The following is a 12,654-nucleotide window of genomic DNA, read 5'->3' on the forward strand; positions in this document are numbered from 1 at the left end:
TGCAAAAATGTTAAATATATGTAGTTATGTGTATATTAATTGAGAAAATAAAAATTGGAAGGAAATTCATTATGAGGATAGTTTTGAAAATCTAATTTTCTAATAATGGGATAATAGCACTACAGTCCTCTCTTAGAAGATGTGGGTCTTGTTCAATATAGCCAGGGCTCCCTGTGGCCTTTTCTCTAAGAGCAGAAGATTCTAGAGAAAGTAGAAGGGGACAGGAGTCCGAAAACTCCAGTTCTAGCCTTGCCTTCCCTTCAGGGAATGCTGTGTAATCTTGGGGAAGAAACTCAATTTTTTCACATGCTAAAGATTTAGTGATAGCTATACCCTTGGATCAAATGTGAAGAAACCATATGCAAAAAGTTCCAGACCAACACTGCAAGTTGAATCCCTACAGGGGACAGGCAATTGATTTAAGAGAATGAAGTGTGCTGGGTAATTTTGACACAGATGTTTGCTTTATAACTATTTAAGACTCTTTTTGATTATCACAAAAAGTATATTCTTCCATTACTCTTGAAACCTGCAAGCCTTAAGGCCCATCTTATTTTTCTACCTTATAGAAACATCAGCATAACAACTATTTCTCTTTCCTTTCACTGTATTTTGGAAAACCATGCTGCTGGCTCTCAGTTCAGTGATGGGGTTAAACAGAGAAGGGGGATAGTCTGTGATGAACAGAAGACTACATGCCCAATCGAAGGAGCATCAACTCTATCATTCAAGCCAATTGTTGCCACAAGGAGATGTTGGCTTAGTGTGGAGAAATTTTCCAATTCCTTATTAAAAAGAAAAGCCAGAAATGTATATGTTTATCTGATATCTCCTAATTTTTAAAGCGTGAACATTTAAAATGAACAGGAATTGTATGTGCCCAACAAAACACATATGCAGATTGCAAATAAGACCAAGGGCTGCCATTTTGAGAGCTCTTCAGGGTTTATACAGTCTTTTCTCTTTCATATCCCAGATCCCCCTCCTGTCTATCCCTAAAAGAGGACACTTGTGACTTAAAGAGTAAAAGGTACTTACAATGGGGCTGCTGAAGGCCACAGGAGGCTGTGAACTTTCACAGCGCCCTATAGACCTCTGTCGTGAGTGGCCCTGGATGGGTACCTGGGCACTATGGCACCTCCTCAGAGGCTGAGCCCATCCTTGGCCCCTCAGTGTTGCTGGGCCCTGAGCCCGTTGGGCTGGGAACGACAGGCACTGGTATTGGGTCCACTCTTCACTGTCTGAGTCCAACTCCTTTGGGGTCTCCAGTCGTTTGGCTGCAAGAAAGGGGTCCTATTATTTCACCAGTCATACCTTGGCCAAGCCATGGTCTGGGGGGATCCCTTAGGGTAGAGGAAAGAGCACAGAGTGAGAGCACTCTGCTTCTCTGGAGCATGGGCAATGGGGCTACCTTGACTGGAGAAAGTGGGGTGCATCAGATTGCACAGATTCAAATCCAGCTCTAATACTTCCTAGCTCTGTGACTGAGCTTTGACTAAACTCATGTCCTGATTTTCTCCATTAGGAGGAAAAAGAGAAAAATACCTAAGGGGCACCTGGGTGGCTCAATCTATTAAACATCTGCCTTTGGTTCAGTTCATGATCCCAGGGTCCTGAGATTGAATCCTGTGTTGGCTCCCTGCTCAGTGGGGAGTCTGCTTCTCCCTCTGCCTCTCCTTCTGCCCCTAACTCCGCTCGTGTTTTCTCTCTCAAATAAATAAAATTAAAACAATTAAAAAACAAACACACACACAAAAAACCAAACAACCCCCCCCACCCCCCCAGTTATAGGGTTGTTTTGAAGATTTAATGAAATAATGTGTCAAATAGATTGGCATACTCTAAGTACCTGTCATGGTAGTTGTCATTATTATTTAGAAGAGATCAGAAGCTCCCATTTAAATGGTTACCACCATGGCAAATGTGATTGAGCTACCCCTAATGTCTCCCCCTTTCTTCTTCTCCATTCCTCCCACTTAAAAGAATGAACACTGTTCTCTTGAGAGCGTTTCTTCTCTTAGTTAGAAAGTGTGTATGATGTGTTTGTGGTGGTGATGGTGGAGGGCTGCTGAGGAAATCAGGTCAGCTTTATAGGCTACCTTCAATCCATGTGTGATGACAATCCAGGCATTGTTCAACCATACTCCTTAAGTCAAAGCTCTGCCTCAATAAAAATCCAAAAGATCAGTTAACATGGAAGGCTTTTCCTGGGTATATTGAATCTGATCATGCATCTACACTGAGGCCTGTCCTCACATGTCAGGTAAAGTGACCCCCAAAATTCTTAAGCCTTCACTGTATAACTGGTTCATAGTTTGGACATGTCCCCAGTCCATTCCTGGTGGAAAAAAATCCTGTGTAAATGGCAACAAAGACCGACTGGAGGGCTACCACACAGGAGATCGCTGATAGTCTTTGTGAACAAAGGAAAGTTTACAGGTAATAAGGACAGAACTGATCTAGGACAAGGAAGCCCACAGAGATATAGGAAGCAACCTGCCACAGAGCCAGGAAACCTCTGTGGGGAACCAGGAAAATGTCTTTTATTACCATTCTTTTAGGAGAGCAGGGTAATTCATTTAGAAAGAGTGGTGAGGGCCCCTGGGAACCCTCATACCATTTTCTTGGTGAGAATACTCGCTGCCCATGATAGTGCAACGCCGGAAGACCATCTTGTTCTCAGTCAGTGTCCCCGTCTTGTCAGAGAAGACATACTGGATCTGGCCCAAGTCCTCAGTGATGTTGAGGGCTCGACACTGAATGGATAAATCGGTCTTTTCATCGTACAGGTCAAGGTCATTGTGCAGGAAGAAGACTTGCCCGAGCTTTACCAGCTCAATGGACACATACAGGGAGACTGGGATCAGCACCTGTAGGGAGATTGAGTCCCAAAGAGTCAGAGACCAGACCAGTTCCCTGTCTCAGAACTCTCACTAGTGGGTAGCAAAGGTATTTAATGGAAAGCTGAAGTCAGCTCACATGATGGACTTTCTCTGAGAAACTAAAGGTCAATAATTTCATGCTTCACTTGGAATTCTTAGGGGAATTTGAAAAATAGGTGCCTTCTTTACTCAGGGAGGTCTCGTATGGAGTAGGCACTCAACTCATCATTGGTTATTTAATGACTGAGTGGTTAGGGGGTAAGGAGCTCTAGTGCCTCTGTCCAGAGTTTCCTGATGCCCCTCAGATCTCTATGCCACCAAGGGCTGTTGCTCACTTTTATATGTATTGAGACCCATTGTTGATTACTGTCCCTGATTCCATACGTAATATATTCCAAGTGCTTGCTGTGTGTCAGATCCTGTGCTAGGTCCTGGAGATGGCAGCAAGCAGAACAAAATCCCTGGCTTTGACGACCTCATATTCCAGTAAACAAATAAAGAAATATATATCAGGCAGTAAAAAAAGAAGTCGGGAGGGTAGAAGGTGGGGTCTGGGAGGGACTCTTTTATGAACTATGACCTTTGAGCAGAGATCTGAAGAAATGAGGGTGTGAACCAGGAAATTCTCTGTGGGAAGAGGAGCATTCTGGGCAAAGACAGCAGTAGGAAGGAGCAGGCTGGGCATTTGAGGGGAAAGAGTAAGCAGGTCTTATATGAATGAGCAGGACATTACTAGGAGATGAGGCCAGTGGGAAAGTCAAGGGCCTCACAGGGCCACATTCGCTGCCATAAGGGCTGTGCATTTCTCTTTGAGCAGATGTGAAACCACTGGAGGGTTCTGTGCAGAGGAAGAGTATGGTCCATCTCAAATTTGAAAAGTATCTGGGGATACTTGGGTGGCTCAGTGGTTGAGCAGCTGCCTTTGGCTCAGGGCATGATCCCGGGGTCCTGGGATTGAGTCCTGAATTAGGCTCCCCACAGGGAGCCTGCTTCTCCTTCCGCCTGTGTCTCTGCCTCTCTCTGTGTGTCTCTCATGAATAAGTAAATAAAATCTTAAAAAGATAAAAATAAAAAGGATTGCTTTGCTAAATGAATGAATGAACTAATGACTGAAAAAAGTTCACCAGAAAAGAGGACAACAAAACACCCTCAAATACTATAATAAATTGATGTAAATGGGGCTTCATCAAAACTTTCCTCATCTTTTCATTGACTATAACTTCTTATAGAGCCTGAAGAATTTATTCATCTTTTTATTCCTTACTGCCCCTTCCTTGTAAGTTTGTTCTATGCTTTTGTGTTTTCTCCTCCACAGGGCCAGTTGTCTTTTTCCCACTCTCCCTCTAGCAGATGTTAAAACACTAACCTGTGGTTTCTTTCTCCCAATCCTTAGGGCTTAACAGCTCTCTGAGCTATTTTATCTTCTTTTTGTTCCCAGGTCATTAGGATTTTACCTGTTCTATTATATCTGGCAAAGGGACAGGTAAACTTGGATCACTACTGTAATCTTACTCTTAAAAGCCTGAATAATGTTTTCCTCCACTCTTATCTGGGGGGCAATGTTCTTTCTACAAGGTAGGGCTGGTACTGATATTGCCCCAAATGTGAGTACTTTCAAAGGATCACAAGAAAGCAATGCCAATTTTCTCATCTTAGTTCAGTTAGTTCTTTCTTGGGGCCAGCACTGTTTTTTCTTTATTTCACAAAGTTGTGTAGGTATTGGCCACAGGTCTTCTTGAGCCCCTAACTAAGGAAGGCTTCCTACCTGGAGCAGGATGATCATCGTAAGGAACATGTAGAAGCCCCCAAGGGCAAGGGGAAGGAAGCTGCCGTTGGCATCTGGCACATCAAAGGGAGGGTGTTCTTCAAAGGTCCCATTCCAGAGACGGTGACCTGAGAGGGGGCAAAACCAGAGATGAACCAGAATCCTCACTTGATTCTATATTGGTCTATTATATCAGCCCTTAGTTTATTCCTGAAAGTGAGTGAGCTTTAGAGGAGCCCAAACTTGTTCTATATAGTCTCTGTGTGTATGTGTGTATATTTGTCTAAAGGGGTCCTTTACATACCCTACATTTCAATCACTTGATAGGCATTAAAGTCTGTCTTACCCAGAGGAGATTAGCATATATATATTATATAATATATAGTATAATATAATATATAATATATAATAATAATATATAATATATATGATTTTATTTATTTACTCACGAGAGACACACAGAGAAAGAGAGGCAGAGACACAGGCAGAGGGAGAAGCAGACTCCATGCAAGGAGCCTGACATGGGACTAGATCCCGGGATTTCAGGATCACGCCCTGGGCTGAAGGTGGTGCTAAACCGCTGAGCCACCTGGACTGCCCGATTACTTATATTTTGATGAAGTCCTGTTATACAGGCATTGGAAAGAGAAAAGGGGATGCAAGTTCTTTTTCAGTTGTGTGGTGAAAAATGCAGGGCTGGGGATCTTGATAGACTTGTAAGCTAGTCCCTCTTCTTCCTCCATGCACATACCCATCCATCCATTACCCATCCACCCTTTCACAATTCATTTATCCATCCATCCATCCATCCATTCATTCATCCATCCATCCACAGTTCATCCATCCACACATCTATCCACCAATATCTCTGTTCACCCAATCCTTCCTGTTGCCATTTATTAATGTTGGAAGAGGAAGGAATCGGTCTCAGTTCTTATATTTGAGGAGGGCCCCATTAAGTCAGACACCAGATGTAAAGGGACAAATCCCACACAGTGTAAGAGGTACCATGCAGAGTGTAGAATGCTAAGAGAACTAGCTCATGGTAACATCTCCAAATGCAGACTGAACCCCATTTCCTTGTCCACAGATGGGGATAACAACATCCATCACATGAGGATTAATAAGAGTAAGTGCAACAGAACTTCCTGAATCTCAATGTTCTCATCTGACAGTAATAATACCTCCTCTGTAGGGTTACTGTGAAAATAGAATAACTGAATGTGTATAATGCTCTCAGCCCCAGGGTAGGAACTATAGGGAATAAAAAGCATAGCAGATGCTGTCCTATCCCCAAGATGCTTCTTTGCCCAGGAGGTTGGGTCCAGTGCCATCATATATGGCAAAAGAAAGGAGACTTACGGACATGAAGTAATTTGGAGGTAATATTATAGAGCAAATAACTAAGGGACAAATACATGATTCAGAGTAAGGACCACTGGCCTTAAAGGGAGCCAGGGAAGGCTGCATGGCATGGAGAAGGAGCCCTTGAGGGGTCCTGGAGACCAGGAGGGTATCAGGTGATCGGAAAGGCTTGGGAGGGCATTCTGGGGGAAAGAAAAAAGCAGCATCATCTTTACACAGTCCAAGTAAGCATGTGATAGAGAACTCTTAAATGGCACTCATTTGAAAGCTTTCATAGCAGAGGCTGTGCTTTAATTAGGTAGCACCACAGGCCTGTCGCTGTGTCTGAGTTGTGATTCTCAGCATACAACTCTGCCTCTCCCTGTTACTTTCTCAATTTATTATTTTGGGCAATCTGCCAAGCAGATTTTTGTATGCCTGTACCTTATCTCACTGTGTGACCTTTTAATCATTAACTTCCTTTCTCTGGAGACACAGTGAGATGATCTGAAATGTCCTTTCCAGCTCTGATATTCCCTGAAAAACCTGTTCTGAAGCAGAGGCAACAGCTCTTGCAGTGTCTCTGAGGGCATGGAGGTGGCCACACATGGATGGTGTTGTTTCCCTGCTTCCTTGGCCCTCTGGGTGTTCTCATTCCAACTGTGAGCCACCCTCACCTGGAGTGCCATTAGACATGTCTGGGAAGCATAGTTAAAAACCCCAGGCTACTCACAAGACTAAATCACATCATCCCCTCTGTGGTGGCACACAAAACCTCCCTGGGCCCTAGGAGGTCTTATCCTTTCAGACACAATTTTCCAAGAACAGTGATAGGCACAATTTCTGACCAAGAAAGAGCAAACACCATTGTTGCCCACTTGTTAGGGGTCAGCAGGGGGTTCTGGACTCAACACATGAGTTTTTCCTTCTGATTGTCCCTGGTTCTTTTTAGGGTCTCCTTTGGGGTACTGAGGACCATCCTTGGAGAAAATGGGCAAGAGCAAGTATCCCTCTTTGCCTACACTCTGAGAATTAACTGAAATGGCTCAGATTATTCGAGTCTATACCTCCTGCAGCTTTCCACACTTAGCAGTTATAGAACTTGGTCACAGACTAGTTTTGATCAGGTCTCCATGCTTGGCTTTGCTCTTGTCACACCAAAAAGCCAAATGCTCCTTTGCATAAAATGATTCTCTTTCCTACCTCTGTGCTTTGCTTGTGCTGTTCCTGGGGCTAAGAGTGACCTATCTCTTTTCACAGCTCCCTTCCTATCCTGCCTCTGCTGCCTACCTCCTGTAGTGAATGCCTACTGCATTCAGGAATCAGCTCCATCTACCTCTTCAAAAAAGACTTCCTCCTCTGATATTCTCATATTACCAAACGTAGGGTGAATAATGGCCTCCTCTGATGTCCGCATCCTAGTTCCCTGACTCCATCAATATGCTATCTTATATGGCAAAAGAGCTTTGTAGATGAGATTTAAGTTAAGGGTCTTGAGGTGGGGAAGAGTATCCTTGATTATCCAGGTGGGACCAATGATATAGTTATAACTGCCCTTATAAAAGAGAGGCAGAGGAAGATACTACTACAGAAAAAGGAGAAGGAAGTGTGAGCAGAGATTGGAGCAATTGACTTTGAAGAAATGGGAAGGTGTTACTGGAAGCTGAAAAAGACAAGGGACAGAGTCTTCCCTCAAAGCCTCCAAAAGGAGTGAGGCCTACTGACAACCTGACGTAAGCCAATGAAATTAATTTTGGACTTCTGACCTCCAGTGATGTAACAGAATAAATGAGTATTATTTTAAACTGCTAAATTTTTGTTATCTTTTTATGGCAAAAATAGAAAACTAAGACATTCTTACATGCAGCCCTCCCTGTGTAGGATAGATTATACCAATTCTGTTCATGTGTTGGACTCCTTCCTTCTAAACTATGAGCTCTTTAAGGACCAGTCCTCAGACTGATTCATCTTTTATTTTCTTATGTTAAGAGAATGCTTGGGTTCAGTAAGTATTTCTTGGAGAAATAAATGATAGATGATCCCAATATTTAGAGCACTAAGTACTTTCAGCAGGTTTTCATAAGCATTTTTCTTAAAGTAATCTCCATCCTCAATGTGGGGCTAGAACTCAGGATCCTGAGCTCAAGAGTTGCATGCTCTATCAACTGAACCAGTCAGGTGCCCCCACAAACATTTTTATTTGATTGATATCCTATTAAAATATAAGGTGGGGGGCAGCCCCGGTGGCTCAGCGGTTTAGCACTGCCTTCAGCCCAGGGTGTGATCCTGGAGACCCGGGATCGAATCCCACGTAGGGCTCCCAGTGCATGGAGCCTGCTTCTCCCTCTGCCTGTGTCTCTGCCTCTCTCTCTCTCTCTCTCTCCTCTCTGTGTATTCTCATGAATAAATAAATAAAATATTAAAAAAATAAAATAAAATAAAATATAGGGTGGGATTTATTTTTTATTAACTCTATTTTATAGATGAAGAAATCAAGACTCAGAAAGCTGAAACAACTTCCCTAAAGAAACAGAAGATTACTGTGGTCTTGTTCTTTCCAGAACATTCCATACCTACAGCTCCAATTAGGCACATAAGGAAGAGGAGCCCAATGCAGAAGAAGATGTCTGTGTTCATGCGCCGCTCAATCTTGCTGCGTTTGTACCGTGGGCCACTGTTGTTCAGCATGGCTTTTGTCTCATGGCCTTTGGGAGAAAATGAGGTAATAAGTCCTTAGGTTATGTTTTCTTCCTCTGGCCTGGATCATATCCTTAGCTCTCACATTAGCTTACAATAGAAAAGAGGCTTCTTCTAACCTAAATCTTTCCTGCGTCAGGGAGATTGCTGAGAACAGCTGTAGAGGTCTCACACAATTTGTCACCACGTGTTTACTGAGCATCCCTTCCACACCAGACACTGTGGTGCACACAGACAGAGGTACTAAGCACAGGTTGTACACTGCACAACTCTACAAACACTCTTCATTTTGTGGTTGTTGTAGATTTGCAGGTTTATCACGATAAATTTCTGCCAAGTGATAGTAAGCTGTCTGGAGCAAGGACCATTTTTCTAATTTGCACAAAGGAACTGTTATGGGCTAATGTTAGGATACAAAGATGACTCACATTTTGGTGAAAATATTCAAGAAAACAAATAAATAATTATAGTTGGTAAGAAGCCCCATGAAATAATGGGCTGATAAGTAAGAGATGGTATTAGAGAACATGGTCAGGGAAGGCTTTTCAGAGGAGGTAACATATAAGGGAGATCTGAAGGGAGAGAGATGAGTTGAGAGAACTTGGTTTTGGGGGAAGAGTATATGTCAACGCCCTGTGGCAGGACAGTGCTTGAGGCCAGTAGTTTTCATTCTAGTTTCTTTGTCTAAGGTGTTGGTGTCATTTGTATATAAGTGGAAGGGGCCAAAGGCCTCCACCCCAGCATCACTTTGAGTCACTCATCACCTATCTTGGAGTTCTGCATAAACTTTTGTTCAAAGAGAGAACAACAATAATTTGAAAACTACCAATCTCATCCAGTTACCCTTGTTCCAGTTGGAGAGTGGGAACCAAAGAGTAGAAGGCTCTGCCTAAGGGGAAAGAGCCATAACATCAGAGTCATACTGAGAACCCAGGATTCTGATTCCTGCTCTTTCTCCTTCTACCAATTCATGGTTTCCAGGCCATAAAACTAAGAGCTGAGAGCCAAGCTGAGACTTTGTCTTTAGATAGAGCTCACCTTTGGGGCTGCTAAACCTAACCACCATGCTGTATTACTCAGAAAATTAAGAAGCACCACATATTTGCTGTGTAAAATGAAAGAAAACCAATATATCAGCACCAGCAGTGAATGGCTTTAATGCTCTTTAGTTGGTTGCCTTGTGGTTTTAAAGTGGCAACAAAACAGTAGGAGTGAGTAAACTCGGGGCTTATTAATCAGACTCAAGTTGCTGTAGTTGTGAGGAAGATTTCCACAGCAATGAGCACAGGCTGACTGCACTGATGGCACCATGGCCTTCCCACCTGCCTTAGGCTTACCTCACGTCAGGGGTCCTCAGACCTCTCTCTTTACCCACCTGCTCCTTACCTTCTGAGATCCCTCTTTTTTTTTTTTTTTTTTTTTTTAGGTAAACAGGCTGACAGGGAAGGCAGTATAGTATAATGGTTGGAATGTGGTCTCTACAGTCAGCCAGAGCTTGGCTCTGTAGAGAGCTGACATTGGGTTACAAGGAATTAATCTCAGGAGACAAATGACCTTGGATGAATTAATCCCTTTGTACCTTAATTCCTCATATGAAGAATGAGAGACAATAGTTGTGTGTGCGTTTGGGGAGGAAGAGTGATTTAATATGCACAAAGTATCTAAATTTCCTCCTTATACACAATAGGGGCTCAATCAATGTTTGCTGTGATGGACTCTTCCTTCTGGATCTCTTATTTGGAAGGCTCATTTTGGCCTCTTTGGGTCCTTGCCCTGAGGTGCTTCTGTTTTGTCCATCCATATTATCAGAGAAGAGTATATGACTCTAGACCATTTGTTCTCCTCCAGCGGTGATTTCACTCCCCAGGTGACATCTGGCAATGTCTTGAGAAATTTTGAGTTGTTACATCTTAATGGCATCCTGAGGCCAGGGATGCTGCTAAACATTCTACAGGACAGCCCCTGACCACAAAGAACAATCTAGAACAAAATGTCAATAGTGCCAAAGTTGAGAACCCCTTGCTCTAGATAATTATACTAAAACAATTAGCACCATTTTTGCTCACACTTTTTGAGAGCCTAATATGTGCAGGTACCGTGTTAAGCCCCTTTCATAATCTCATTTGAACCTTATAGCCCTACAAGGTGAGAATTATTAGTCCTCTTGTGTTGAAAGTTTAACCAACATGCTCAGGAACATGCAGCCACCAGTAGATTTCACTCCCAGACAGCCTAACTCCTCAGGGTCATGATTCACTCTCTCCCAAACCTGCCCCCTCATTTACTATGCTCATCACTCACTCAGAATTTTGCTTCTAATCAGGAAGAGAAGAAAACTCCAGGCCGATGTGGGATTTTTTTTGGTGGGGTGGGGATTGCTTCAGAGTTTATCATTAGTAGGTCTACCAGAATGCGTTGAACTCCGTTGCCAAAGACCCTTGAAAAGAGTAACTGACAAACACAATCCCCCTCCACCAAGGTAGGGAAAGCTAGCTAGACTGGGACATTATTTTTTTTTTAACTTTTTTTTTTCTTTGACAGTTCCAAAAAGTGAAACTTTGGGTAGATTGATGTTTAAATGCTCTTCCATATCCATTAAAAGTGGGGTTCTGTGAATTTAGAAACAAATCAAAGAAAATAACAAAATATTTCAAAATGTCCAAATGAGTGAAAGGCCCAGGAAAAGATAATCTAGGGTCTTCCAGTAAAGGTAGACACTCCAGGGAGACTGCTTTCTCTACAGAGGAAGGAGTTTGCAGTTGTTGTAACGACAGAAATTTATTGAGCAACCTCCGAGTGCTAGGTGCTAAGTACTGGATATACAGCAGTCTCAAGACGGCCCTCTAAGACTTCAGATTCATTGTGAGAAGTGCTGTTATCTTTTTTTTTTTCCATTAGAAAGCAAAAGCAAAGTGGAAAGGAGATCTAGAGTACCTCAAAATGAATAAACACATAACTACAGAAGCCACAACTAAAACCCACTGAACACTCTCTGTGTTAGACATAATTTGTTTCATGTGTTGGGTCATTTGATCCTCATGAGTACACTATGAGGCTGAGCAAAATGTTCTTTCCATTTGCATAGGTGAAGAAATGAGGCACAGTTTTCACAAAAAGGTGGAGCTGTTAAACTTGGTGAGATTACTCCTCAGGCTCATTCTGCCTTTAGTTACTGTCACAAAACCATTAGAGGTGAATGAGCATGAGTCCTTCTTTCTGTTCAGATGAGTGATGTTAGCTTGGAATTTAAGTACATGTCTTGTGAACCAAGTAAGCTGCTGTGATTCTAGCCTCATTTTGCTTAGCTGAGAAATGGGAAGTTTCTTGTACCCCTCAGAACTGTTGTGGATTCCCACTGACTGAAAGTGGATTTAGGGGGGATAAAGGACGGAGGTTGTAGGGAAGGCACAGCCTAAGTCAGTGACCTGCATAGATGACGATGCCAATGGCCACTTCAGTGTTTCTGATGGTGCAGCCTCGAAGTAGAAGACTCTCACTGCCAAAGCCGGTCCTTGTCTGGTCAGGATGCTCCCTGGGGACGAAAAAATATCGGGAATGGTTTGGTGGCCTCTTTAGGCTATCACTGGTTAGCATCACAGAATTAGTAGTGGTGAGTGAACACAATCCCTCTCCTCCCTCTGTTTCAGAAGAGCTATGGGTATTATTAACTTGGCATCTAATCCCTAGGTTCAAATACAACCTTCATTCTCCTTGGAGGCCTGGAAGGGACTGGACCATTAAAAGAGAATTATCTATCCCTATGGAAGTCATCATTTACCCACTTCGAATTCAGAGCTCTGTTGAAAAAGCGTTGGCTTCAGTTTTCTCACTCAGAATGGTGTAGTGTGGGGGACCTGGCTTCTGTCCCTACAAAGACTGCACTGTATTCCCTCAGGCAGTATTCCCACGCTCTCACCTCACTGCTGGGACCAGACCACAGAGGCTGAATGTGCAAGTCCGCCGAAG

At 43.1% G+C, this 12,654-nt stretch overlaps 1 protein-coding gene across 3 annotated transcripts in view; it reads right to left on the reverse strand.

Annotated features, from left to right (window-relative positions):
- The window catches only part of ATP10B (ATPase phospholipid transporting 10B (putative)), a 249,604-nt gene that overhangs the window by 50,771 nt on the left and 186,179 nt on the right, over positions 1-12,654 (reverse strand). For all 3 annotated transcript variants that reach the window (XM_041750568.1, XM_041750569.1, XM_041750570.1), the window contains 5 exons: positions 12,114-12,220; positions 8,565-8,696; positions 4,648-4,775; positions 2,618-2,870; positions 1,039-1,277 (listed from right to left, as the gene is read on the reverse strand). In XM_041750568.1, coding sequence (XP_041606502.1) covers positions 1,039-1,277; positions 2,618-2,870; positions 4,648-4,775; positions 8,565-8,696; positions 12,114-12,220 — 859 coding nt within the window. The remainder of the gene's footprint in view (positions 1-1,038; positions 1,278-2,617; positions 2,871-4,647; positions 4,776-8,564; positions 8,697-12,113; positions 12,221-12,654) is intronic.

This window comes from Vulpes lagopus, chromosome 3 (genome assembly GCF_018345385.1).
Source record: "Vulpes lagopus strain Blue_001 chromosome 3, ASM1834538v1, whole genome shotgun sequence".
In the NCBI taxonomy this organism is placed as follows: domain Eukaryota; kingdom Metazoa; phylum Chordata; class Mammalia; order Carnivora; family Canidae; genus Vulpes; species Vulpes lagopus.